General features: G+C 43.2%; 1 protein-coding gene across 3 annotated transcripts in view; it reads right to left on the bottom strand.

Moving 5' to 3' along the window:
• Positions 1–27261, bottom strand: part of LOC143982120 (apoptosis-inducing factor 3-like) — a 233849-nt gene that overhangs the window by 24069 nt on the left and 182519 nt on the right. For all 3 annotated transcript variants that reach the window (XM_077480563.1, XM_077480565.1, XM_077480564.1), the window contains 3 exons: positions 20139–20256; positions 7237–7335; positions 2184–2259 (listed from right to left, as the gene is read on the bottom strand). In XM_077480563.1, the coding sequence (XP_077336689.1) occupies positions 2184–2259; positions 7237–7335; positions 20139–20256 (293 nt within the window). The remainder of the gene's footprint in view (positions 1–2183; positions 2260–7236; positions 7336–20138; positions 20257–27261) is intronic.

Here is a 27261-nt window from a genome sequence, read left to right as displayed (position 1 = left end):
TTACTCAAGATGGCCATGGCCAGAAATGCTAAGGGTGTTTTTCAAAGGGATTTCTCAGCAGAAAATGAAGACGTGGATAAACGGGGGAGTATGCTTCAAATATTAAAAATGAATTGAAGCTGATGTCCAGGTTTACTTTCACTTTAACCACTTAAGGACTGAGCCTCTTTTTGAGATGTGTTGTTTACAAGTTAAAAACATTTTTTTTTTGCTAGAAAATTACTTAGAACCCCCAAACAGTATACATTTTTTTTCTAACACCCTAGAGAATAAAATGGTGGCCGATGCAATAATTTCTATCACACCATATTTGTGCAGCGGTCTTACAAGCGCATTTTTTGGGAAAAAATACACTTTTTTTAATAAAAAAAAAAAAGAGAACAGTAAAGGTAGTCCAATTTTTGCTCTATATTGTGAAAGATAATGTTATGTCGAGTAAATTGATACCCAACATGTCACGCTTTATAATTGTGCCCGCTTGTGGAATGGTGACAAACTTTTAACCTTAAAAATCTCCATAGTCGACGTTTAAAAAGTTCTACAGGTTGCACGTTTTAAGTTACAGAGGAGGTATAGGGCTAGAATCATTGCTCTTACTCTACCGAATGCGCCCCACCCCGCTGAGCTCGCGTGCAGAAGAGAAAGCATACGTGAGTAGCGCCCCCATATGAAAACAGTGTTCAAACCACACGTGAGGTATTGGCACGATCGGTAGAGTGAGAGCAACGATTCTAGCCCTATACCTCCTTTCTCTTTATAAATCCTTTTTTTTTTTCTTATTTATTTATTTTACCTTTTATTTTAACACTGTTTTTTTTTTAAATAATAAAATCGTATCACTTTTATTTCTATAACAAGGAATGTAAACATCCCTTGTAATAGAAACAAAAGCACAACAGGACCTCTTAAATATGAGATCTGGGGTCAAAAAGACCTCAGATCTCATATTTACACTTAAATGCAATAAAAAAAAAAAAAAGTCATTTAAAAAAACAAATGTCCCTTTAAGAGCTGTGGGCGGAAGTGACGTTTTGATGTCGCTTCCACCCTGCATTGTTATGGAGACGGGTGGGGGCCATCTTCCCCTCACTCGTCTCCATGCCCAGCCAGAGTGAAGATCCGATTGCCTCCGCCGCTGCCGATGGATCCGGTAAGCGTTGGAGGGCACTGAAGTGAGGCCCTCTCCCACCGCCGATAAATGTGATCTTGCGGCAAATCTGCCGCAGAGACCACTCTTATCAGAATCCGGACCGCCGGCCAAACAAGAGGATACTGGGGTTATGACAGCTAGCTACTGCCATAACAACGATATCCCTCATCAAAGTAAGGCCGTACATCGGCGTGCGGCAGTCCGGAAGTGGTTAAATAGTTTGGGCTAAGCTGGGCCAAACTATTTCCATCACTAACATGTGCAGCCACCGGGTGCACTGTATAAATTGTATGAAGCCTCATCTACACACAGAATACAGCACTGTGACCTGGGTGTGTGATGAGACCTTCCTGTCTCACACTCGGAACAAAATGTCAGGCTGAACGGCTTCAACTCTGTACAAACAATCCCCCCCCCTCTCTCACCTTTCACAAATGCCCCCCAGCTTTCTCATCTCTCACAAATGCCCTTCCAGTTCTTACAAATGCACCCCCAAGCTCCCACAAATGCCCCTCCAGTTTTTAAAAATGCCCCCAGCTCAAACAAATGCCCCCTCAGCTCTCACAAATGCCCCTCTAGCTCTCAAACCTCTTGCAAAAACGCCGACATTGCTCAGCCTATTAAGAACTGTAGCACAGAGGCGAGGGGGTGCTTCACTAAACTTTTGGATAGGCAGGAAAATAAACTGCCTCCCACATATCCGAAAGTAAAAGAAAAAATAGGGAGGTTACAGTGCAGAGACCAGCTAGCAAATGGGCATGTGCCCTGGGTGCCTGGCACTAACACACAAAAGCTGATGGAGTAAGCAATTGGAAAAAATCCTCTCCTGGGTCCTGTGTGACAAGTTGAAAAGTGCACGGCTGCCAAAGGTGAGAAACTCCGGTCCTCCACGTTGCGGCTGAAAAAAAGCCCTGCTGTGTAGTATGGCTTGGTAAAACAGAGGGGCTGGCAGTAATCTTTTTACAACAACTTTAAATCTCAAAGAGGGTTCTATGAGAAAGTTGCTAACCAACCCAAATATGCATCTTCTTACTTTAGATAAAAAGCCAAGAACTTCATCTCTTCCAAGGCCCCTTTCATTATGATTTCTGTATGACCCTCACCAAATCCTGTTGAGAAAAAAAGTGCAGGATGAACCTGGATTGGAATTAGCAATTCAAAGCAGTAAAGTCCTTGCCCTTGGTCATGTGTACAAAAAGGCAACATTCAGTGGATAGCTTGCATTATCAAGGACCACAAAAGCATCCTTCCTAATCCTGTCATGAAATGTTTAATATGATGCATATGCTAAAGATGAAGTGCAATCCCATGTTACAATCCTTTTATCCCTTTAAATCCTTTCAACCTGTAGAAATATCTATTCATTACAAAAAAATATAATGACACAATGATGCATGCTACTGCAATGTATAAAAGCAATCCTGGCAGTATCTATAAAGCCAGATAAGAGTATTACACGTATATTATATTACTGCTAGACTTAATGCAAAACCACAATGCCGTTTAATGTTCTTTAAAGCTGAAGTTTAGACGTTTTTTGGGATACAGCACCAAACACACTGGATATTTGTAATGGTGTGTATACTATTACTTGCACTGAGCTGCTTCTGGTAAATAGTTGTCCCTGTAGTGCCTCCCTAGAGTCACTAGATACTGTCCTGAATGGCTGTCTTTCAGCCGTAATTTCCAGAACTGGTATTACTATTCTCCCACCATGAATTGCCTTCTGTGAATGGACAGGGGGATCCTGTCATTCAATTGCTCCATCATTCACAGTCCTCAATGCATTTTGAGATACCAATACGGTATTCTGTATGGGTTCTGTAAATGGTGGAGAGGACAGTAAGAGGCAGGTGAACAGTACAACTTTTCTCAGTAGCAGCAGCTGACATTAACTTTCATAGCTCTGGAAGACAGCCAATCAGAAAAATTATCTGATGGCTTTGAGGAGGCATAGCAGGGAAGCTGCTGCATGAAAGTAATGGGATACACACTACACATAAACCTGGGTAACCTATGGAACAAAATCCGGCCAGTTCAGAAGGAACCAGATAAACTGATCTGTGTGTGGCCTTCTCAGTCTAAAAGAAATTGATCAGAATTGCTAGAAAACATTAATTCTATCAGCTGCAGCGTTGATCAGTGTATTCTGACAGTTCCCACTATCAGAATACATCAGCACACCGGGGAGGATTCCTTCGTCCACCTCGCTTGTGTGGATGGGGGAATCGGTTATTTATTTTTATTTATTTTTTAGCCTAGCTGACCCATCAACCACAGATTGTGCTAGGCAGGTGCAGGTAGTGGTGTGACTGTGGATTTTTGCATTTTAACCATCAATTTGGATGTTTGGCTCACAGCAGTGACCGCAATTTATTTTATTTTTTTAAAGTAGATGTAAACCCAATGTCATCCTTTCTAAACTACTGCCATGGGGATTATCTATAAGGATATACATGCCTCCTGCATGTATCTTTACCTGTCAAATGTCTCCCCTCTGTCTGTTATGAGACCCGAAAAACTACAGATTCTGTGGGTGGGTCTGTTGTCTGGAGCTTGGTGGGTGGAGTCGTGATGTCAGTAGACTCCCCACCCACCTCTACACTCCCCTTGTCAATATGCTTTTTCTCCTGTGTATTTCTTACAACAAACTTCTGCTATGATTTCTAACATCCAGTGAAAAGACAGGAAAGTAACCACATGACTTCAGCATGCCCAATTATGCTGAGGTGTGGAACATCCAATCCTGGCAGAGCAGCAGAAGAAAGGTGTGGGAGGGAATTAAAAAAAATAATACATGTCTCTTAAAGTGGTTGTAAACCCTTACAAACCACTTTGACCTACAGGTAAGCCTAGATTAAGGCTTACCTGTAGGTCCAAGAAATATCTCCCAAACCTATACGGTTTAGGAGATATTTGCCCGTAGACAGCGGCGCGCAGGCGCACTGAGCGGGGCATCGTCGATGACGGCAATGCCGCGAGTCTCGGCTCCCGTGCGCATGCGCGGGAGTGATGTCATCGTTGTTCCGGCGAATCACAGCGCCGGAGAAGCGAGACCCACCAAGAAGATGGACGCTCGGAACTACAGGGGACAGCGGTGACTTCGCTGGCTCCTGTGTCAGGTAAGTGACACATAATGGACTACTATGCGATGCATAGTAGTCCATTATGCTTTGCCTTTACAGGGAATGAAAGAGGAAGTAAACTCATCAGGGTTTACTTCCTCTTTAACCACTACAGATCCGCGCTATTGCCAAATGACGGCATCAGCGCGGACCTACATTTCCGGGACGACGTCTATTGACGTCGTCCCGGATACGAGCGGCCTGCGCGCCCCCTGAGGGGCGCGCGCGGCGCGCTCTGTGATCGGCGAGTCCGTGAGACTCGCCTGATCACCGATCCGTGCAAGGGGTCGATCCCGACCCCTTATCACGTGATCAGCTGTCAGCCAATGACAGCTGATCATGTGATAGAACGGAGCCGGTAATCGGCTATTATTCCTCCTCGCGCTGACAGCGCGAGGAGAGAAAAAAAAGCCGATCACCGGCGGCCGTGATCGGGACATCAGTCCCGATCACGGCCAGCAATACAGCTGACCACCTGCCCCCTGCCAGTGCCCACCTGCCCACCGCCGTGCCATCCTGAATAAAAGTAAGTGCCCCCCATCAGTGCCCCCCATCAGTGCCCATAGTGCCCACAGTGCCACCTACAGTGCCACCCACAATGCCACCCACAGTGCCATCCAGCAGTGCCACCAACAGTGCCACCCACAGTGCCCACAATCTGCCTCAAAGGTGCTGCGACCCAGTGCCGCCCATCAGTGCCCAGCAGTGCCGCCCATCAGTGCCCAGCAGTGCCGCCCATCAGTGCCCAGCAGTGCCACCTATCAGAGCCACCTATCAGTGCCACCTATCAGTGCCCATCAGTCCCATCTATCAGTGGTACCTATCAGTGCCCATCCGTGCCACCCATCCGTGCCACTTATCCGTGCCACCCATCCATGCCATCTTATCTGTGCCCATCTTTGCCCATCAGTGCCGCCTTATCTGTGCCCATCGGTGCCGCCTTATCTGTGCCTATTAGTGCCGCCTTAACTATGCCTATCAGTGCCCACCAGTGCAGCCCATCAGTGCCCACCAATGCAGCCCATCAGTGCCCACCAATGCAGCCCATCAGTGCCCACCAATGCAGCCATCAGTGCCGCCTAATCAGCGCACTTCAATGAAGGAGAAAAATGACCCGTTTGCAAAATTTTATAACAAACTATTAAAACATGATTTATTTTTTTTTATTTTTTTGCATCTTTTTTTGTTTGTTTAGCAAAAAATAAAACTCCGAGCTGTAACTAAATACCACCAAAAGAAAGCTCTATTTGTGGGAAAAAAATTATAAAAATTTCATTTGGGTACAGTGTTGTATGCCCGCGCAATTGTCATTCAAAGTGCATCAGCGCTGAAAGCTGAAAATTGATCTGGGACTGAGGGGGGTTTAAGTGCCCAGTAAGCAAGTGGTTAAGCTAGTGCATTCGATATGTAAATCACCTGTCACTCACAGCAAGAGGGAGGATTTGACAAAGTTTTTCTCAGTTTGTCAAGATTTATCTCACTGAACAATAAAAGAGGATTGCCTGGGCTCAAATGATTGGAAATCTTATACTCTACATTATGACAAAAAAATAAAAATAAATTTGGGGTTACATCCACTTTAAGTCACTTTTTTTTTAAATCGATTTTGAAGGTTAAAGGTTTTTTCCCTTCATGCATTCTATACATAAAGCTAAAAACCTTCAGTTTGCAGCCCCCCTAATACTTACCGAAGCCCCATCTTGATCCAGCAATGTGCACAAGAGCAGCTGCTGTCTGAGGTCTCTGCGTTCTCATTGGCTGAATGACAACAGCGGGAGCCACTGGCTCCCGCTGCTGTCAATCACAGCCAGTGAGGAGGAAGCGGGGATGGGCCAAGCCTCATTCTGTGCGTCTTGTGGACTCACAGGAGGTGGCTTGGGAGTGAGCACACACACATACACAAGAGCCCCCATAGCAAGTGGCTTGGATCGGCGACGGGGGACCCAAGAAGAGGAGGATCGGGACCCCAAAACCACTGCACAAAGCAGGTAAGTATAAGAGGCTAGTTTTTTGTTTTGTTTTCATTTAACCTTTAATATTACTTGAAGTATTTTCAACTCCATTCTGTAGTTGGGCTTTAACAAACTTTAACCAAGATTATATTTTGATTTGTGAGGGGTTATCTTTATTTATAAACAGCAATTTAAGCAAAACATAGGATTAGAGATGATTTGGTGTCACCCTGGGTTGTCGTCCCATGCAAGCTGAGGGGCTCCAGGAATGTTGCATTAGGAGAAAGTTGGCCTCAGTTTTCCCAAGGATTAATAAATACTGGTATCAGTTCTGGAGCGTGGTATTGCTTTAAAGTCACAGAGAGTAGCAATCCCATTTGTGTGTAAAATACTGTATTAATTTGCAAACCTTGTTTTCCCTATATAAAAACAACAGCGACATTATGATAACCTGAGCAGACCCAGCAGCTCTACCTTCGACAGGCTGCCTGCAGATAACTACAGGAGGGGGCAGCTACAAGACCTGTCACCCTGCACAAGGAGAGAGAGCAATAATGACTGGTCTTAAATACAGGAAGCTCCTGCACAAAGACAAAAGTTTCATGCTAGATTCCTGTGAAAGCTAGAATACACAAAGCATATCAAGTGGGCAATGGCAGGTTCTATAGTTGTATCTTGATGTTTTTTTTCCCCCCAATAATCTAGTGAGGGGTGCAGAATTCTGTGTGAATGAAAAAAAAGTTTGGCCTTTCAACCACTCAGTGCCTTGATGTCTGGCAACACTTGCTGTACGGCTTCATTTCCTGCTGCAGACCCAAAACTTTGTGGAGCTGAGGAAAGCTTGCCCCAAACCGCAAAAGACAAACTTTAGATCTTATACTGCAAACCAATTACTGTTTTTGTGCCCTGCCTTACATAAAAATGTTAAGTTCTCAAAATCTCAGTTTAAAAAAAAAAAGATAGTTGTGAATAGGAGTAAATAGGAGTAAATAATATGTGGTACACGAACCTGCATAACGGATGCTCTTCCCCAGCAGAGACGTCCAGAAGAACGGCACAGAGTTCACAGGTATGTGCTTGTTCAGCATATTGAGAGCAGCAATCCGGCCTACAAACAAAAAGTACAGCTCTTGTATATTTCATGTACTGCAACTCCCTCCAATGATATGAACTATTCAAATTAACTATATCTTATACATAATGCATGATAAACATTTAAAACCTCACCTGTTAGCTATTGCTAGATAAATGAAAAGTGAGTAACAGCAGTGGACATGCATTTTCCATCCATGTGCCTTTTTTCAGTTTTTGTGAACGCTGCTTGCATGTTATTTTAAATTACAATCATTTCTAGATAAGTTTCTTCTCGTTCTAGAAACGTAAAATTACCAGATGGGTCAAAATGTATTTACACCAAGTCCCTTTACAGGTGCTACAGCGCTAAAAATAGTGCCTATAAAGAGCCTCTCCTGTCTCTCCATTGTGAAAGCCTGAGTGAGTTGACACTGGATCGGTGCGATTGCAGGACGGTAAAAAAAGTATTGTAAGCAGCATCTTTGCAGTGCTGTAGGAGCGGTGTATACACCACTCCTAAAGAGCCCCTGCCCATTGAAATCATCTTTGTGGGCGGGTCTTAACCTTATAACAACGGGAAAAGGGCCGCTAAAAATAGCGCCACTTTACCGTCGACACCCGCTTGCCCGCCTCAGTCTGAAAGTAGCCTTTGTGATAGGTACTTGCAGTTGGAGGACAGACATTTCCTGAACTTCTTTTAGAACAGCTGGGCATGGTATTATTCATGTAGCACAGGAACGGTTTCTAATGACTGCTCTGCACATGCTCAGTTTTCAGCGAGTTTCTATGCTAAGCATTTCCTCTATCACATCTGAGCAGCCCATGTGACTAGTCATACCTGTGGGTGTATACACAGTGGTAAATGACAGCCCACTCCCTCCTTCTCCTCCATGCCTACTAACCAGCTAAACACAATAATGGCAGATTTTACATGTAGATCGATAAAAGCTTTACCTCCGAATTATTCCAAGACACAGGCTGTGACTGGCATAAATCTGCCCACACCGTGTTATTAAAAAATGATTATTTATTTTTACTCTGTATTTCAAAGCTGTTTATTTTATTTTTGAACATGTGATCATCAGCAGAGGGCTAGAAGCTCCCCCTTGATTATGTTTCCCTGCAGACAGGCTGAGAAAGATCTGGGTCATGTGACAGCTGTATATATCGATAAGGAAAAAATGTAGACTTTTTTTTTTTTTATTAAAATATATACAATGCCATCATCCACATAAAAGGGACAATGTAAATTAAACAGTGTGTGTTTAGTATCACTTTAAGAGTGTTTCTTACACTGCTGTACAATACAGTATGACTCCAGGATATAGTACTTTAGAGAGCAGACGTGCCGTAGGGCCTGGAACAGTTGCATACAAGTCTGAAATTTAAAAAAGCACTAGGAGAATCCCATAATCTGTGCAGAAGATGGCCTAGATTTGATCATATAATAAAAACATTTTAGCTGCACACTTTGTTCACACTTTGTTGCAACACAGTAGTTTTGAAAAAAATTAAAATAATAAAAGATACTAGGTACACTGTGCAAATATATGAAGTTAGCAAGCTGCCTGAATTTCAATTGTAAAGTTCAAATTAAGCAATCTTAAAAAAAAGGTTGGTAGTGGTGAATGAATATGCTTTTCATAGCATCTTTGTTAAAGTGGTAATGAGTTATGTAAATATTTCATAAAAATAGGGGACATACCTACCAAGTTTACAAGGAAAAAGAAAAATAGTAATAGAGGATATAATCACGACCGAAAATGCCATTAAAGTGGTTGTAAACCCTTACAAACCACTTTGACCTACAGGTTAGCCTAGATTAAGGCTTACCTGTAGGTCCAAGAAATATCTCCTAAACCTACACGGTTTAGGAGATATTTACTAAAAGACAGTCACAGCTGTCTATAGCGCATGCGCCGTAGACAGTGGCATGCAGGCGCACTATCGGCGTTAGCAGCATGCCGCTGCTAACGGCGACATGCCATTAGTGGCAGCTCCTGTGCACATGCGCGGGAGTGACGTCATCGCTGCTCCGGCGCTGTGAGTGGCCTGAGCAGCGATACCCGGAAGAAGATGGATGCTTCGGACTACAGGGGACAGCGGTGACATCACTGGCTCTTGTGTCAGGTAAGTGACACATAATGGGCTACTATGCGATGCATAGTAGCCCATTATGCTTTACCTTTGCAGGGAGACAAAGAGGTTTAAGCCGTGGCCTAGGATATAGTGTCCACCAAAGGCAACGCTTACCAACCCAAGCTACGTAAACTGGTATTGCCCATTCATGTACAGGAACCACCCACCCCTGAACTACCGAGAACACCATCCTCCCCCCCACACACACATCTACAGAAGTTGTGTTGGGTCCTGCCTTTACAGACAGTGGCAGCGACACCACTAAATTGTATGTATGTCTGTACGACTGCAATATCTGTCCTTTATCACTGTGAAACCTATTCTCCAAATGTATTCACTTGCTATTAATCAAACCCTTTACCCAAAACAATGCTCAGGATGGATTCATGCTGTTGCAGTGAATTTTTGCATGTTATGCAGCACATTAGAATTGTCCTGTATTAAGACAGCCAGTTTAACTGAATAGACTGCCCAACACACCAAAAAAAGTGCACTCTTTATTTTTTGTAACTCAGTGTTGGGGATCACTGCAATGCAGGTGCATTGGTATAATTGCCTTTACTTTACTACAGCACAACAGGGTGAACCTGGCCTCCCTCAAACAAAAGCAATCATCAGCAGCACATCTTTAGCATGGTGCCACTACTATATATATATATATATATATATATATATATATATATATATATATATATATATATATATAGATTTACTAAAGGCAAAAAGACTATGCACTGTGCAAGTGCTGTTGCACTCTGCAGTAAATGAGGTAACGTTCCACTTTGCAAAGAATACCCAGTCACATGCAAGGAAAAAAATAAAAGCATTTTTTCTTGCACACAATTGGATGATGGAAGTTAGCAGAGCTCCCCCTCATTTACTAAGCTTTACAACAACTGCACTTGCAAAGGGTATAGTCTATTTTCCTTTAGTAAGTCAACCCTCATTGAATCTTTGTAGACACATCCCGGGTTGTGCGATTCCAGTGCCCACCATCTCTGCAGACATGTTCATGGTCATATCAGTATCAGAGAATCATTGGTGTTGATTTATTAAAACTGGAGAGTGAAAAATCTGGTGCAGCTGTGCATGTAGCCAATCAGCTTCTAAATTCAGCTTGTTCAATTAAGCTTTGAAAAAAACTGGAAGCGGATTTGTTTCTTTGCAGAGCTACACCAGATTTTGCACTCTCCAGTTTTAGTAAATCAACCCCATTGCATCTCTAAACACATAACTAGTTGTATTAAAGTGGTTGTAAACCCTTACACCCAAATTTGACCTACAGGTAAGCCTAGATTAAGGCTTACCTGTAGGTCCAAGAAATATCTCCTAAACCTACATGGTTTAGGAGATATTTTCCGAAAGACAGGCACCGCTGTCTACGGCGCATGCGCGCCGTAGATAGCGGCACGCAGGCGCACTGAGCGCGCCGCGGTCAATGCCTATATGCCGCGAGTGGCGGCTCCCGTGCGCATGCGCGGGAGTGACGTCATCGCGGCTTCGCCGAATGACAGCGGCGGAGCAGCAAGACCCACCGAGAAGATCAATGCGCCGGACTACAGGGGACAGCGGTGACTTCGCTGGCTCCTGTGTCAGGTAAGTGACACATAATGGACTACTATGCGATGCATAGTAGTCCATTATGCTTTACCTTTGCAGGGAATGAAAGAGGAAGTAAACCCATCAGGGTTTACTTCCTCTTTAATACCATACTGGTCACGTCTACATGTTTCTGCTTGCACCACTACGGCCCCGATTGTGTCTCTAATTTAATGAAGTTATTTCTTACATTAACAAAAAGTATGAAGGTCGGCGCTAATTCAAAGGTGAAAAATAGAACTGGTATCACAAATCACGTAAATAAACCATTTTAGGTAAATGCATGTACGATCAAAGCAATACTTAGAAAAAATCCACCCACCAAAAAGGAAATATAGTGCAATAGCAAATAATTCTTGGTTACCTGTGCTCCACCACCACTCGTGTAGGAGAAAAACACTCACCAGATAACCAGAATATAAAAACGTATGTAGAAATCAAGTCCTTGGGATGTTGGGGGAAATCAAGGAGGGATGTTCCTTTAGCTTAATCTTGTCAGCTGGTATAGTCTAAAGCCACGTACACATGATTGGACTTTCCGACGGGCAATGTTCGATGACAGGCTATTGCCGGAAAATCTGACCGTGTGCATGCTCCATTGGACAATTGTTGTCGGACTTTCCGCCAACAAATGTTGGCTAGCAGGTTTTCAAATTTTAGGCGGACAAATGTGTGTTGTCGGATTTTCTGCGCGTGTGTACACAAGTCTGTCGGACAAAAGTCCAAAGTACAAACACGCATGCTCGGAAGCACGGACAGGCCAAAAACGGTCGTTCTTGTAAAACTAGCATTTGTAATGGAGATATCACATTCGTGACGTGGCAAATTATGTAATCTCTCATGTGCCTTCTCTTCTTCTTTATAATGTGATAATAATGAAGCTGCTTTGCTGGTGATATTGACAGAGTTCTGCAAAACGTATTTCAAATTGTTTTTTTTTTTCTAGCGATATCCAGAATAATACATTTTATTTTTATTTTGGGTCAAGTTACCACAACACCATTATTATCTTGTTGTTTTTAAGCTCAAATACACAACTGTGTTGTTGTCCCTTGTTAATTTGACACTGTATTTTTGAAATGTACCTGCCTACTCACAAACTGTCCTTTTTTTTTAAGTAAAACACATAGCCAAGTATTTTTCAAACAAAATATTTTTTATTTAATATTAAGCACAAGGTCATATAAAAATCAAGAGGAAGTCAATGGAGAAACAGTTGGATTGGTGAAGCATTTGCACCCCAGGGCAGACATCAATGGTGTAAAGTGCAAAAGTGGTAACCTGAGGAGTCCAGAGAGCTCGGGAGCAGCAGCAGATGACCTATATGTTCCCAGGCTGAGGTCTTACAACAGTCTGCGTTTTTTGTCAGACCAGACCGAACCCAGGCCATCGCTCTCAATGCTTCCTTCCACACAAACTAAATTAAATAAAAAATGCATTCTCTGCACAAGAAAAAAGTAGAACTCAAATCATAATTTTAAAAATAAACAAAAAGGAAATTAAAAATTATAGGGGTGAAAATCCTCAGCCCAGCGGGCTTGTTGGGGCTGCATTTGCCATGGTCCACCATGCTGCTGTGGTGGGTGGGGTGTCTGTGGAGGTGGTGGAGGATTGTCATCTAAAATTGCAGATGTGGGTTTTCTGTGTAATTTGGCCCCTCCTTCCCTTGTTGAGGAACTTCAGGATCAGCTTCTCACACATACTGCGTTGGTCATCCTCCATAAACTTCAGCTTATTGGCGGTCATGCAGCCAAATGACTCCTGGGCATCCAGGGCTGTGCTAACAGCACTTGTTGCATGCCTGAGGAAGGCAGCTGTGGCGTCATCCAGGTTTCTGGTCTTCCTGGCCCTTTTAGTAGGAGGGCATAGGGGAGGAATCTGTGACTCAGTCTGGCTGCTGGGCATGGGCTCCTCCTGACTGAGGCTTTCCTGTGTATGAAAATGGGACATATTTGTGTTTTTTAGGTCATCAATCACACACAATTTTGAGCTCATGACTGTTGCAAATTGAATGTTGACAAATAGAAAAGACTCATTCTGACCCCAGCATTTTTCATTCTTATCCCAATCATTATTGGCCACTACTGTCTATTGATATGTAAATCACTTTGTTAAGGCAGACATTTGGGATCAATAATGTCTAGTTAACATCATTCAATTTATGTTAAAAAATGCTATACCTGGGTCAAGCTGGGCTCCTCCACATTTTCTTCCTGTGTAGAAGGACCAGGGTGGACCTCAGGAGCTGTGGCCTCAGCTGATGTGGAAGGAAGTGTTGAGAGTGATGGGCATGGTTCTGTTTGGTCTGACAAAAAATGCAGGCTGTTGTACTACCACAGCCTGGGGACATATATGTCATCTGCTGATGCTCCCGATCTCTGGGATTCCATGACCTTCTTGCGCTCCCTATTATATATACTACACAGGCTACCTTCAAATAACTGATGTCTGCCGTGGAATACAGAGGCTTAACCAATTCCAACAGTTTCTCCATCGTTGCCTTCCTCTTGATTTTACTGAAGTAGTCCCTACTTTTGACTTGTCATAGGCATGGCAGCTCTTGGTACTGCTGTGTAAATTTGGGCAAAAAAATCTGGCACTGTGAATTTATCCATCATTGTGCCTGCAAGACACAACACAAGACAAACCCTAATGTCAGGCTAAACTAATAACCTGGTCCCAATATAGGCCTCAATCTATAAGCAGCATAGGCAACTAACTACTGATGCCCCAATTTACAACTGCACCTTTGTTTTATCTTTCTTTTTGGCAATGTTGATCGCTCGTCCTCCACTCCCAGATCGTTCCTAAGGCCATTACATCGACCATGCGTTATGGCTTTATATACACTGCACATGCGCGAAACTCCGCTCTCAGTGCACCACGAAGCTGGGGCATGACCATCTCTCTTCTGCATGGCACACACGGCGGAAGATTTGGGAGTGTTACAGCATGGCGGATTCCAAGGATTCCAGGCCTCCCCGTGGTGGTGGATCTTATAGGAGGCACAAAGCCACCCCCATGAGCAAGGCTGAGATGGTGGAGATGGTGCATATCCTTGAGAAGCACGATTACGATTGTAAGCTGCACAACTATGAAAGGCCCAACAGCTGAAAGGACCTAATTTTGGAGAAGATCCTTGCTGTTTTGGAGGTTACATTTTCGGTCAAGCAAACAAAGGACCAAATCTGAAAGCAATGGTCAGATTTAAAGCACCGCGAGCAAGAGGATACGAAGTCCATCCATCACATCATCAAAAGTAAGCAATATATGTATCTAAACAATATGTATGTGTGTACATTAGCTGTCTGTATATGCAATTTCTCCAAGTAGGCTTTTAAAATTCTAGATAGATAATGTTTTCTCTAATCTTTGTCTGAATTTGTTTTTTTAACATGGAGTTAAATATAAAGCAGATATGAACATTTAAATATTTTATTTTTTTGCCATTTTTTGGGGGACAAAGGGAGGCTATCGACACCCGGGCCCCAACAGGGGCGACTTCAAGGCCATCTTCCCCCCAAAATCCTAAGTGACAACTTCAAACACACTCATTTAGCCACTGACAGGGGTAATTCTAGGTGGGCCAAAGGCCCTGGGCTTAGGGCTGAACTTAAGGGGTAAAGAACACATTCTGGTTGCTGCCTGGCTCATCAGTGCCCATTAATGCAGCCTTGCCAGGGTAGACAAGGGTAGAGGAGAGGCCCTGGGATCACAGTCACACCTGCTAAAATTAGCCTCTTATATCCCCTATCCCATAGGAGACAAGAGGGGTGGGGGGAAACTGCATGAGTTTTTTAATGTTGGCACTTGTCCAGTGTTTTCCCTCTGTAAAATGACATCACCTTCCCTTTTTGATGCATTTTAAGGGGGGGGGGGGGACAAAAAAAAAAACAGTGCAGTGTGGTGTAGTCTACTAGTCATAAGCAAACATTGTCCCCAGTGCAATGTTGGTCAACTAATGCAGCAAAATGGATGCTAGAAACATATGTGACTTGGGGGGATTAATGAATGTTGTATTATTTCTTTTTAGAGGAAAGGGAGTGCGTTCAGCTAAATTGCTAAATTGTGCACTTACATTCGTGGGTGCTAATAAGCTAGCACTAAGCATGTACAGCTAAACAGCAGAGGCACACGCCATTCCTGGAGTTCTCGCATTCCAACACACCAGAGCTTGGAACCAGGCGTAACAGAAGCGACATCAGTGTGGGCTAGCACGCAGCCTCAATGCATTTCATGTTTCAACGACATCAGGAAGCGGTTTTATATGCTCATGTGTCTTAATTTACCCAATTCAGTTTTTCAATACAAGTAGCAAATGTTCAATCCCCTGCTTCTACAATTATTTCTTTATACACACAATTTTTTTGTGGAACACTGCATCTGTATGTGGGGGAAGCAGTGCCCAAAAACAATTGTTGGGAAAGAGGGATGATTGAAACAAATAAGGTGGGCTGGCAAGGAAAGGAAAAAGTATAAATACAGCCCTGACTATGAAAAGGTGCCAGGTACTCATGTTCTACACAGCCAGTCTGATAGTGTAAATCCAAAGAAAGAGGACTTCTAAAGAACAAAACCACCAGATAACCAGCTGAATCCAACTCTATGGGTAGCGCAGTAGCTTTCAAACAGTAGTTAATTTACTAGTGATGATTCACAGAGCAATTTCTACCAATCCAGTCACCAGGGGCAGTGCTGGGAAAAAGAGGACATGGGGGTGCTGAAGCACTCTAAAAAATAAAATGCAAGCACCCTCATTCACAGCCGTGACTGTCCATCAAGGCTTCTTGTGCCATGCCTTTCCTCCGGGTTCTTGTCTGTTATACCGAGTGCAGGCAGACCCAGCTTCCTGGTACAGGTAGTGTTCTCATCCCCAAGTTCTTTCCTATGTGTAATCATTTGTGGGAACATATGTAATGTAAACCAGCACTTCCATATTACCACAAATTTCCATGTTCATCCACCTGACCATTAACGTAAGGGAAGCACACCAACCACCAATGTATCCTTATTGCGGCCCACTCAGATTGTCTTCTCTGTCAATGGAGAGGACCTCACTAGGCTATGTGCTTTATCACTTCTTCCCTAGTATCTCTTTAGAATGTATGGCAAATAGCAATCATATATCTTTATTTTTTTATCAGTGTGCTTCATTTAGGAAGGAGATACCAGATATGGTCAATTTAAACCCACAAGTTCTCTTCTTCTTGCCGTTTCATTCAAGACTGCAACCAACTCTACACCCTTGGTCTCTCTTTAGCCTTTGTCAACCCACTTCCCTTGTCGTTGCCACATTATCTTCAGACAGGCCATCTTTTTAAACCAAAGTAATAGGAGTTCACAAAACTGGCATTTGAAAAATACAAACTCTCTTTATAAAACTTTCTGTCTTAATGATACAAACATTAGGTGGTTTCAACTTAAAGTTTCAAGTACCGTATATACTCGAGTATAGGCCGACCCGAGTATAAGCCGAGGCCCCCAATTTACCCCCAAAAAACTGGAAAACTTATTGACTCGTGTATAAGCCGAGGGTGAGACATGGCTGTCCATCCCTGTGTGTCCGTCCATCCCTGTGTGTGTGTCCGTCCATCCATCCCTGTGTGTGTGTCCATCCATCCATCCATCCCTGTGTGTGTATCCATCCATCCATCCATCCCTGTGTGTGTGTGTGTGTGTGTGTGTGTGTATCCATCCATCCATCCATCCATCCATCCCTGTGTGTGTGTGTGTGTGTGTGTGTGTGTATCCATCCATCCATCCATCCATCCCTGTGTGTGTGTGTGTGTGTGTGTGTATCCATCCATCCATCCATCCGTGTGTGTGTGTGTGTGTGTGTGTGTGTGTGTGTGTGTGTGTGTGTGTGTGTGTGTGTGTGTGTGTGTGTGTGTGTGTGTCCGTGCAGCCTTGTGTGTGTGTCCAGCCTACCTGTGTCCCAAGCCTCCGTCCCGAGCCGCCGTCGTCCCGAGCCTCCTCCGTCCCGTGCCGTGCCTCCTCCGTCCCGTGCCGTGCCTCCCCCGTGCCGTGCCTCCTCCGTCCCGTGCCGTGCCGTGCCTCCTCCGTCCCGTGCCGATGGATCGCCGCTCTTCTCGGCGGCCATTCTACAATTCAAAATTCCGCCTCCGCCTGTGATAGGCGGAACACTCAATTTCCCAGCAGCCTGTGTTCCGCCTATCACAGACATCCTCTCATACTCGTCCGTAGTATGAGAATGAGCGGATGTCCGTGATAGGCGGAACACTGACTGCTGGGAAATTCAGTGTTCCGCCTATCACAGGCGGAGGCGGAGAAGGAGGCGCGGCTTTTGAAAATTAATGTCCGCCGTCTGTCTGCTCGATACGCTGATCGAGCAGTCAGACAGCGGCGACTCGAGTATAAGCCGAGGGGGCACTTTCAGCCTCAAAAAAGAGGCTGAAAATCTCGGCTTATACTCGAGTATATACGGTAGCAGTCACACATTATACTCAGTGGTAACACAATGACCACTCTTTCTAGCCCACTCTATGCACAGAATATAAAGAAAAACATGAAAACCCACAACGAAAGCACAGATAAAAGTGTCAAATTCCCAGGGCCAGATTTACACCCTTTTTCTTCCCTTAGGCTGGCTAAGTCTTGTGTAGCCCCCCTAATTTCCCAACAACTGAAGTGGATTCCCCCTCCTAAAAACAGACATATCACATGAGCTGTTACACATAAACATGAAAGTTTGTTTAAGTAATACCCTTTATTGTTTAACTTAAGAATTGAGTTATTAAAGATGCAAGCTTTCTGTAAAATACATATCCCTTCTTCAAACGTTATAAAATGTATAATGCCTGAAGAAGGGGCTCACTCTACTACTGGCATGAATAAATTATTATTATTCACAATTTATATAGCGCCAACAGTTTACACAGCGCTTTTCAATGTAGAATTGTACAATTGTAATGTACAATTACAGTACAGTTCAATACAGAAGCGACAGGAGGGCCCTTCTGTATTGGTTATCGCTTAGACACAGTGGACACAACCAAAACATACACAGAAACTAAGCGTTTCCCTTACTGAAGCAACCAACAGAAAATGTTTCCGAATATGTACTATACTAACATAACCAAACATAAAAAAAAAAAAAAAATCATGAAGTATGATTCACTTATCAGGAATATGAAATGTTGGGTTAACATATTCTATATGTGCCTGCTGTACTGTGTACTTGTATGAAATAGTATCCTGTTCCAAGTGTATTGCTTCCTTTGTGTGAAATACTTCTTGTTCCTGCCAGTCACTTTGCTTTCCTATCAAAAACAGATGAGAGCACAGCGTGGTCAGCTTTCTACCTGTGCTGGGAACCCAGCCTGCTCTCCTCCAATGGTTAGACTTGTGCCGACATGCCGCCTCCCCTCCCATCAGCTTTTACTTCTCCCTCAGCTCTCTAAGCTCCTTATGAGCTTAGTGAGCAAAGTGATGTGCCATAAAGTTTTACTGTTAATAAGTGGGTTGTACAAATATTGAATTCTGAGACTACAAAGTATCATGTTCAAATGATGGACACATGACATGCTGTATTGTAGATTGGAAAACTGGGATTCTCACCAAAGCCAATGATACACTGGACAGCCAACTTCCACAGCTATATTTAACTACAGAGTCCAAAGCTTCACCTCCCACCTGTTCTGATGCAATGGTATATACACACACATGCAAACGTTTGATCTAGCAGGTTCTACTGAGAAAGGAAGGACTTTTCTTACCAAGATTGCTAGGGGCAGGTGCCTAACAATACACACACACAGTATATCCCTTCTAAATCTCATTAGATAAGGTGAAAGGTCATTTAAAGTTTTTTTTTTAATAATGCCCAATCTGAAGTGGAGGTTTATTTTGGAAAGCATGAAAGCATTAGAATTGATACAAGGAAATTACTACAGCAATCAATTTATATATGGAGGTGAAATACAAAAGACCTATGGGTCTCAATGAAGAACATGATTTTTAGAGATCAATGCGGTTTTGGTTTTCATGACGATTTACTGCTACTGATCTGCCGGTCTAATACATCTGATTATCTGAAATAATTTATATTAAGGCTGGGTTCACACCGCTGCGGCAGCGAGAACCGGATGTGATTCGCACCGAACTGCAGTGCAAATCACATCCGATCTCTGTGCGATGCGAGTTCAGCCATACAGACAGTATGGCTGAATTCGCATCGCACCCGACGCAAACTCGCACGGGACCCTTTTTTTGGTCCGCAGCAGAATCGGATCGCATGGGTGTTCACACCATGCGATCCGATTCCTGTCTGAGTTTGCAGATCGCACTGCGATATGCGAACTGATCTGCGGGTGTCATTAAGGTTTCGGACTGCTGGGAGTGTCAGTGAATCACATCCGGGTCTCCCAGCCGCAGCGGTGTGAACCCAGCCTAATAGGCTACTTTTACTTATTTCTACAATGGTTTAAAAGAACGATACAAGACCTTTTTCCACAAGACCCCCACAAAGGTCTCCCCCTGAGAAAGGGACAGAAATATTTTGCTTTATATATGCTCTATTGCACATAAAGATTTCCCAGATTCTGGGCTCCAAATGACTTTTCTTGTGGCAAAAAACCTGTTGCCCATTACTACAGAAAAAGGGTAGCCATACATTTGTGAATATTTTTGGCAGTCATGTGATAAATATCCCAGTGTATAGAGAGCAATCAATCACGTTTGTGGACCTTGCCAGACCAGAGTCATAGGAGGCTGAAATTTTCAGATGCCCATTGGTGCATCTAGGCTGATAAAACACAAAGTAGAAATAAAAAGAGAAAACCTCATCAGGAGTAAAGGGGAGTTTAACCACATAATGAACAGCAAGTAAATGCATGTAATCTTATATAAACATTCCAGGAGCTCCACAGATGACCAAAAACAGATTTTAATCTCCTAAAATAAACATATTTAGGCACTGAATTTGCTCCTCCTTATTACATACAGCTACTTTATTTGGACTTCGTGAACATCACCTAACGAAATGTTTAATACTCCATTTTTTTTTAATCATAGGTCAGGTCTGAATTTTTGTCTGCATTTGCTTTGTTAAGCTCAACATCCATATTATATATTTCCTACCATGAGAGTGAGCCATCTGCCAGTGTCCAATATTTGCTCTATGTCCCTCCATCATGGACAGAGGAAATGATACAACATCCCCAGCAGCGAAGACATCAGGAACACTGGTGCGCATAAACTGAGGTAATAAAGACACTTTTGATTAGCACAGTTACATGGATCATAAAAAAAAAAAAATAAATAAAAGAGGGAGAGAAAAAAAAAAAAAAGAAACTAGAGACCTTACTGGAAAGCTACTTAAAACCCTAATTAGGTATGGCTAAAACCACATATAAAGAGATGTTGGCAGGGTTTTCAGCATCTATTTTTCTGTACGTGTTTGGCCAATAAATGAACACTGAGTTTGGGTCTGTTATACAAGCTTTTTTCTTTATACAAGTCAACTGGAATGAAAAAGAAGTTTGATGAAGCTGAGAACAGAGAACCTGCAGGGTCACGACAAGGTCAATAGCAAGTTAAATAAACCAGTGAAGGATACTTCTTAAAATGATCTGGAACACAAGCTAAAGGCATTCACTGATAAGACCACTGTAATCACCAAACATGGAATTTTGACTTACCTGTAAATTGCAAATCTTACAGTAGAGGACACAACCAAAGTATTCATAGACCCTGGGTTACAGGCTTGTACCATCAGAAGACTGGATACTGGCAAAGCTTTCAAGGACCTGCTCAACTACCCTATAATCCTACTCCATTCTGCGAGTCCTCCGTTTTGTAGCAATGCAGAGTAACCAAGGAATGGAAGGGAGGGTGTCCTGTACTGTACCCAAGTCTATAGGAGACTTTACAGATAAGTCAAAATTCCTCTCATCTTAAATCATACAGTACTAAACACAAGCAAAGAATTCATAAACCCTGGGATGTCCCCAAGCAATGAATGAATAAGTAACAACTATGCAAGAAGAAGTGTCAACAGGCCCAACAACAAAAAGGGTCAAAAGACCCAACTTCACAGCACCGCTGCAAGAACCTTGCAGCTGACTCTGCAGAGGATTGGACATCCACCTGGTAGACCTTTGAAAAGTTAGGAACAGAGGACAAGATTGTGGCCTTACACAGCTGGGCTAAAGAGGTCTGGTGTGGGGAGATTTGTCCTTGGGAGTGAAACTAAACTCATATTTCTTGTCCATCAAGCAATGATGGATTTGGAAGCAGTGCCCCTTGTGAGGTCCTAATGAGAGGGAATCTGTGTTCCTGATTGAAGCGGATGCTTTGAAGGAGATTCTTTTGGCTCGGACTATGTCCAAGCAATGAAGAGAAATGCCCAACTGATGATTTGGAGCAAGGCATACAGATGGTAGGACTATGTCTTCATTTAGGTGGAAGACTAATGCCACCTCTGGAAGAAAAGATGGTCTTGGGTATAAGAAAAATATATCTAAGATTATCCTGAACTTTTACCAGGGAATCATCAAGGCATCAGGGTAGGGAACCTCGGCTCTCCAGCTGTTTTGAAACTACAAATCCCATCATGCCTCTGCCTCTAGGAGTCATGCCTGTTATTGTTAGGGTCTTGCAATGTCTAATGGGACTTGTTGTTTCAATACAGCTGGAGAGCCGAGGTTCCCTACCCCTGCGGGTCTATGGTCCTGGGCACAAACTGAGGTAAGTAAGAAATCTGGAGGCTAGGATGTCTACATCTGGAGTCCCCCATTTATGACATATCAAATTCAAGATATGTGGGTGGAGTACTCATTCCCCTTGAATGAGCTCATGCCTGAAGGGCTCATTCCACTTTAGAACATTACTGAGCTCACCCTTTCTAGCTGCTGTGCCATTAATAGAAGCCATACTACAGCTTCTATGAACGGATGATCTCTGAATGGAGGGAGGGTGGAGCTATCACCCATCTACCCCTCCCATTCAGAGACCCTGTGATCCAGAGGAAAGTTGAAACCGTCTCCTAAACCAAGAAGAGGATTCAAGTAGTGGGGTTCTATGAATACTTTGACTGTGTGCTGTACTGTAACATATAGTAATATACTTGATCTAGGTGGCCTATTTAAAATGAATGTAGGCTCAGGCACCCTTTTCTGTATGACATTGTGGCTAGTTGTAAACACAATGCAGTTACATAGGACATACTGCTGTCTTGCCTAGGCAAGAGGTTTCCTCTGTTTTCAGTACTCTGTAGCTGCTATATTAGTGGAGGTGCAAGCTATCTATGATGGGAGCTCTTCCTGGTTTTAGAACTAGGCCCCTGGACCCTGACACCTATGGTGTAATTTATTGAACAAAGGAGTGAGTGAGATATGATTCTGATTATTTCAAAATCCTGAAAATCGCCTTTAGGCTTGAAGAACAGAGTGTGCCTAAAGCACTGTCAAAAGGGAGAAAGTCCCCTGCTACTTCTAATCTGTAATTATATGCATCTAACCTGACCACAGGATCAGTGACACTAAACAATAGCCATATTCTCCAAAAAACAATCTATACACCACTAAAATACATGAAGATGCTAAAAATTGATTCTTTATATAGTACAGTGCTAATATCTAGTGAAGGATATAATAAAATACAATAGTGAAATATTAAAACATTAAAATATAGAAATATTTATACAAAGGTGCATCAATAAAATTATGTGTTCTTAAAGGAGACAGAAGGACTCTTGCTCTACTGTGCTCCTTTCACCACAATTACAGAAAGGCACCCACCAAAACGTGTATGCCAGTCTTGGTAAAGAAAGGCAAACACAGCTTGCATAGCACCAGGGTAGTAATCCTCCACTGCCTGTACCCAGGGTATTTCCAGACTTCCAAGCGACTTTCTAGCAACTGGAGGGATGATCACACACAGGAAAAAACAGTGAATAGAATAGAATAAATATAACAAAGCATTTATTGTGGACAATTAAAATATACTCACAAAAGTACAACAGACTGAGGACATAATAAAAACGAAACATGCTGGTGAATAATGTGAAGAAGATCCCCTTCACAATGTTCTGTGTGACAAAACACATTGGTGTGGAGCCAGATGCTGTAGCTATATTGGTGCTGTGTGAACTCTGTGTTGCTGAATGGCTTGGAGCTGAGGGGGTTGGCAGATCTTTCAGCTTCCAGCTAGAATTAAATCGTTTCCCAGCATCCACCTGCATGTTTGGTGCTTATTATATTTCCTCAGTCTGCTGTAGTTTTGTGAGTGTATTTTTTTGTCTACAATAAATGCTTGGTTATAACTATACTATACTGTGTGAAGCTTTTTTTTTTTTTGTGATCATACATCTATCCTCCTTGGAGTCTGGAGCTACCTTGGGTGAAGGCATTAGAGGATTACTACCCTTGGTGCTGCGCAAGCTGCGTTTGACCACTTCCCCTGGGGCTGTTCAAGCTGGGTTTGCAGTTTTTATTTTTTAACAAGATTTGCATACACAGTTGGAGAGTGCTTTTCTTTAAGTGTGGTAAAAGGAGTACTGTGGATCAAGATTGATTTCTTTTGAAGAATCACTGGGTGATATAATTAAAAATAAAAATTAGAAACCATATATACATATATTTTTAGAAACATTCACACGTTTACCATTTTACGTAATGCTTATTTTTTGGACACTTTGTTGTATTGCTTTTTTGAGATTGTTACAAATATCTGTGTTTTTTTGAGACCACATAAGGGATTTTATTTATGCACCTTTGTTTAAATATTGCTAGATTTTTGTGTGCTCTACTCTATGCACACTATAAGTCCCTAGTCCATTTCGGAAGCAAGCAAGAGAGGCTGGATATGTTCCTATATACAGCTAGATCATGGAGAACAACCATAGCTACCATTTAATAGGAGGTTTGATCACCGCAGCAAAAACACATTTCTTATCATACATCACGGGACACAGAGCCATATTAGTTACTATGTGGCTTATAGGCCACCTTCAGGTGATGGACACTGGCACGCCCTAAGGCAAAAAGTGCACTCCCTATATAAACCCTCCCACTACTGGAAGTATCTTAGTTTTTTCGACAGTTTCTAAGGTGTTGGTCATGAGTGAAGATGTGCTGTGCTGAGCTCCACTGGAGAAATCCTGTCTGGGGCTAACTATGCAGCCGGATCCATTCAAAGTGTCTTTTAGGCCAAATTGAATGGTACTCAGGCCTCGTGTCCGAAGAAAGGAGGTTTTGCCTGTAAACGCTTCTCTTTTAGAGAGCTGGACCCTGGGATCCAATACTTTTGGTATTAAGGTCCAGGACTGTGGGTTTCCCCGAGAATCCCTGGCTCCTGAAGGTTTGTTAACGGAACCCACCGTGAAGGGTGAAGATTAGGTCTGTTGGTTTTTACCACAAAAAAACATGCGGCAGGAAAGATAAGTGGCGTTTTCTAAGACATTTTTTTGAATTTTCTAATGAAATGTCTCCTTTAACCGCTTCCTGACTGGCGCATGGCGATGTATGTCGGCAGAATGGCAGACAGGCAAATGGGCGTACAGGTACGTCCCTTTGAATTTTCCGTGTGCGTGCCGACCGATCGCCGCGGGGATACCCACGATCGTCTCATGGGGAGAAAGAACATGGAGATGCCGATGTAAACAGCATTGCCCCGTTCTGCCTAGAAACAAGTGACACTGATCTCTGCTCCCTGTGATTGGAGTGTGGCACAGTGGTGTAGTGGTTAGCACTCTCGACACTACCTGCCTGGAGTTTGCATTTTCTCCCTGTGCCTGCGTGGGTTTCCTCCGGGTACTCGGGTTTTCTCCCACACTCCAAAGACAAGCATGTAGGTTAATTGGCTTCTGTCCAAAATTGTCCCTAGTATATGAATGGATTGTTGGCTCCTTGAGGGTAGGGACCGATGTGAGTGTGCAATGTACAGGGATAGGGACAATTGTAGACACTCACTCAGGTCAAACTGGATGGACAGGTGTCTTTATTCAACCTTACTAACTATGTAACTATCAGTGATCTGTAAAACACAGCCACGCCCCACACAGTTAGAAACATGCCCCTAGGACACACTTAACTCCTACACTGCCACCTCCTGGTTAACTCCTTCACTGCCAATGTCATTTACACAGGACTTTCTGGATCTCAAAGGTCTAAAATTCAATTCCTGAATATAATCTCTCTTTTTTGGCATGAAGTCAATCCAATCTATCTCCATCCCACAAGGAGGAGAACTTCTGGCATCAATCGGATTCCTTGCTCACTAGTAATATTTTTTTTCAAAGTGGATAATCTTAATTTTCAGTGTGTAGCTCTGCTTTCTGATCTAGCTGCTACACCTCAAGTACAAGGTTCTGGCTCCTTTTCTAGCCAGATTGAGGGTCCAAGGTTTAACGGTTATGGTTTTCCTAGTCGATCTGTTCTTGTTAGACCAGTCGGTAGCTTACTTAGACCACAGTATGGTCACCACATTCGACTACCTGGAATATCTAGGTCGGATTCTTAACCTAGGAGGAATCTTCTTTAACCACTTCAATACCAGGCACTTAGACACCCTCCTGCCCAAGCCAATTTTCAGCTTTCAGCGCTGTAGCAATTTGAATGACAATTCCGTGGTCATACAACATTGTACCCAAACAAATTTTTTATTACTTTGTTTCCACAAATAGAGCTTTATTTTGGTGGTATTTGATCACCTCTGCGATTTTTATTTTTTGCGCAACAAATAAAAAAAGACCAGAAATTTTGAAAAAAAAAAATGTTTTTCTTTGTTTCTGTTAAATTTTTTTGTAAATGAATAACAGTCTTCCCCTATACAAGGATACCTACTCACAAAGGGGCAGCCCAAAGAAATATGACAAGGTTTGGCATACTTGGTTAGCTGAACCCGAAACAGCCTAAATAGAGGACTCCAATTTCTTGGAGGTTCCTACAGGGGATCAAACCTAATGTGCCTGTTGGGCTGGGGCTACCAGCGATATACCCTTACAGATGTAGAGTACTGAAATGCCTTGTTGCAATGCATAACTTTAGGTCATCGATATCCCTTTTGTAAACTGTAAGCACTGTTGTTATAAGTGTTGTATGTTATAAAACCCTCAATAAAAATATTTTTCCAATTTTTTCTTCTTCAATGATGGGCACTGATATTGCTACACTGATGGGCACTAATAGCGGCACCGATGAGGTGGCACCGATGGGCACTGGTGATGGGCACTGATAAGTGGCACTGATGGGCACTGCTGACACCGATGGGTGGCATTGATGGGCATCACTGTTTTTATTTTGGTACATGATGGTGCCAGTCAGTGCCCATTTGTGGACACTGACAGATTGGGCATCATTTGCACATGTGGATGGCCATGGGGTACATACCTGGCCATCTACGTTGCCCACTTCCCTGGTGGTCCAGGCGGCTTCCCTGGAGGTCTAGTGTGGGCATCTGAGGGGGGCTGCGCTGATAAAGAATCAGCGCAGACCCCCCTGTCAGGAGAGCCACAGATCGGCTCTCCTCTACTTGCGTCTGTCAAGCACGAGTGAGGAAAAGCCGATCACCGGATTTTCCTGTTTACACCGTGATCAGCCGTGATTGGATGTGGCTGATCACATGGCAAAGAGTCTCTGCTGGAGACTCTTTACAGAGATCAGTGGAGCGGTGTGTCAGACTGACACACCACTCCTCCGATTGCCTCGACGCACGCCCCCACGGGCGGGCGGCGGCATGTAATCCTGAAGGACGTCATATGACTTCCCGGATGTCAATTTGGTATTGACTGGGTGAGAAGTGGTTAAAAACATGAAGAATATACTTGGGTCTGATCATAGGTACACCCAGAAAAGGGTATTCGTACCCCAGGCTAAGATCAGCGCCATAAAGGAACTGATTTAAGTAGTCAAAGAAAGATGATTTTATCCTATTCAGTTTTGCATGAGGTTGCCGGGAAAGATGGTGGCTTCATTCGAGGCCGTTCCTTATGCTCAGTCTCATTCTAGACTGCTGAAAAACAGTATCCTATTGACTTGAAACAAAACGTTCAAGCTCTACATTCCCAAAGTGTCTGACTCCAAAGCCTATGGCCACATCACCCTGATATCACTCGATCTCGTCTTATCTTGGGGGATAAGCAGGGTCAGCCTGGTTAGTACCCGGATGAAAGACCACCTGGAATTACCAGGTGCTGTAGGCTGGGTGCGCCGGAGCATCAGTTTGTGGTTAACATCCAAAAATCTGCAAAGGGAAAAATCCT

Source organism: Lithobates pipiens, unplaced genomic scaffold (genome assembly GCF_037356315.1).
Source record: "Lithobates pipiens isolate NorthernLeopardFrog02 unplaced genomic scaffold, aLitPip1_a1.2 Scaffold_16, whole genome shotgun sequence".
Lineage (NCBI taxonomy): Eukaryota > Metazoa > Chordata > Amphibia > Anura > Ranidae > Lithobates > Lithobates pipiens.
This window is presented reverse-complemented; position numbering and strand designations above follow the sequence as displayed.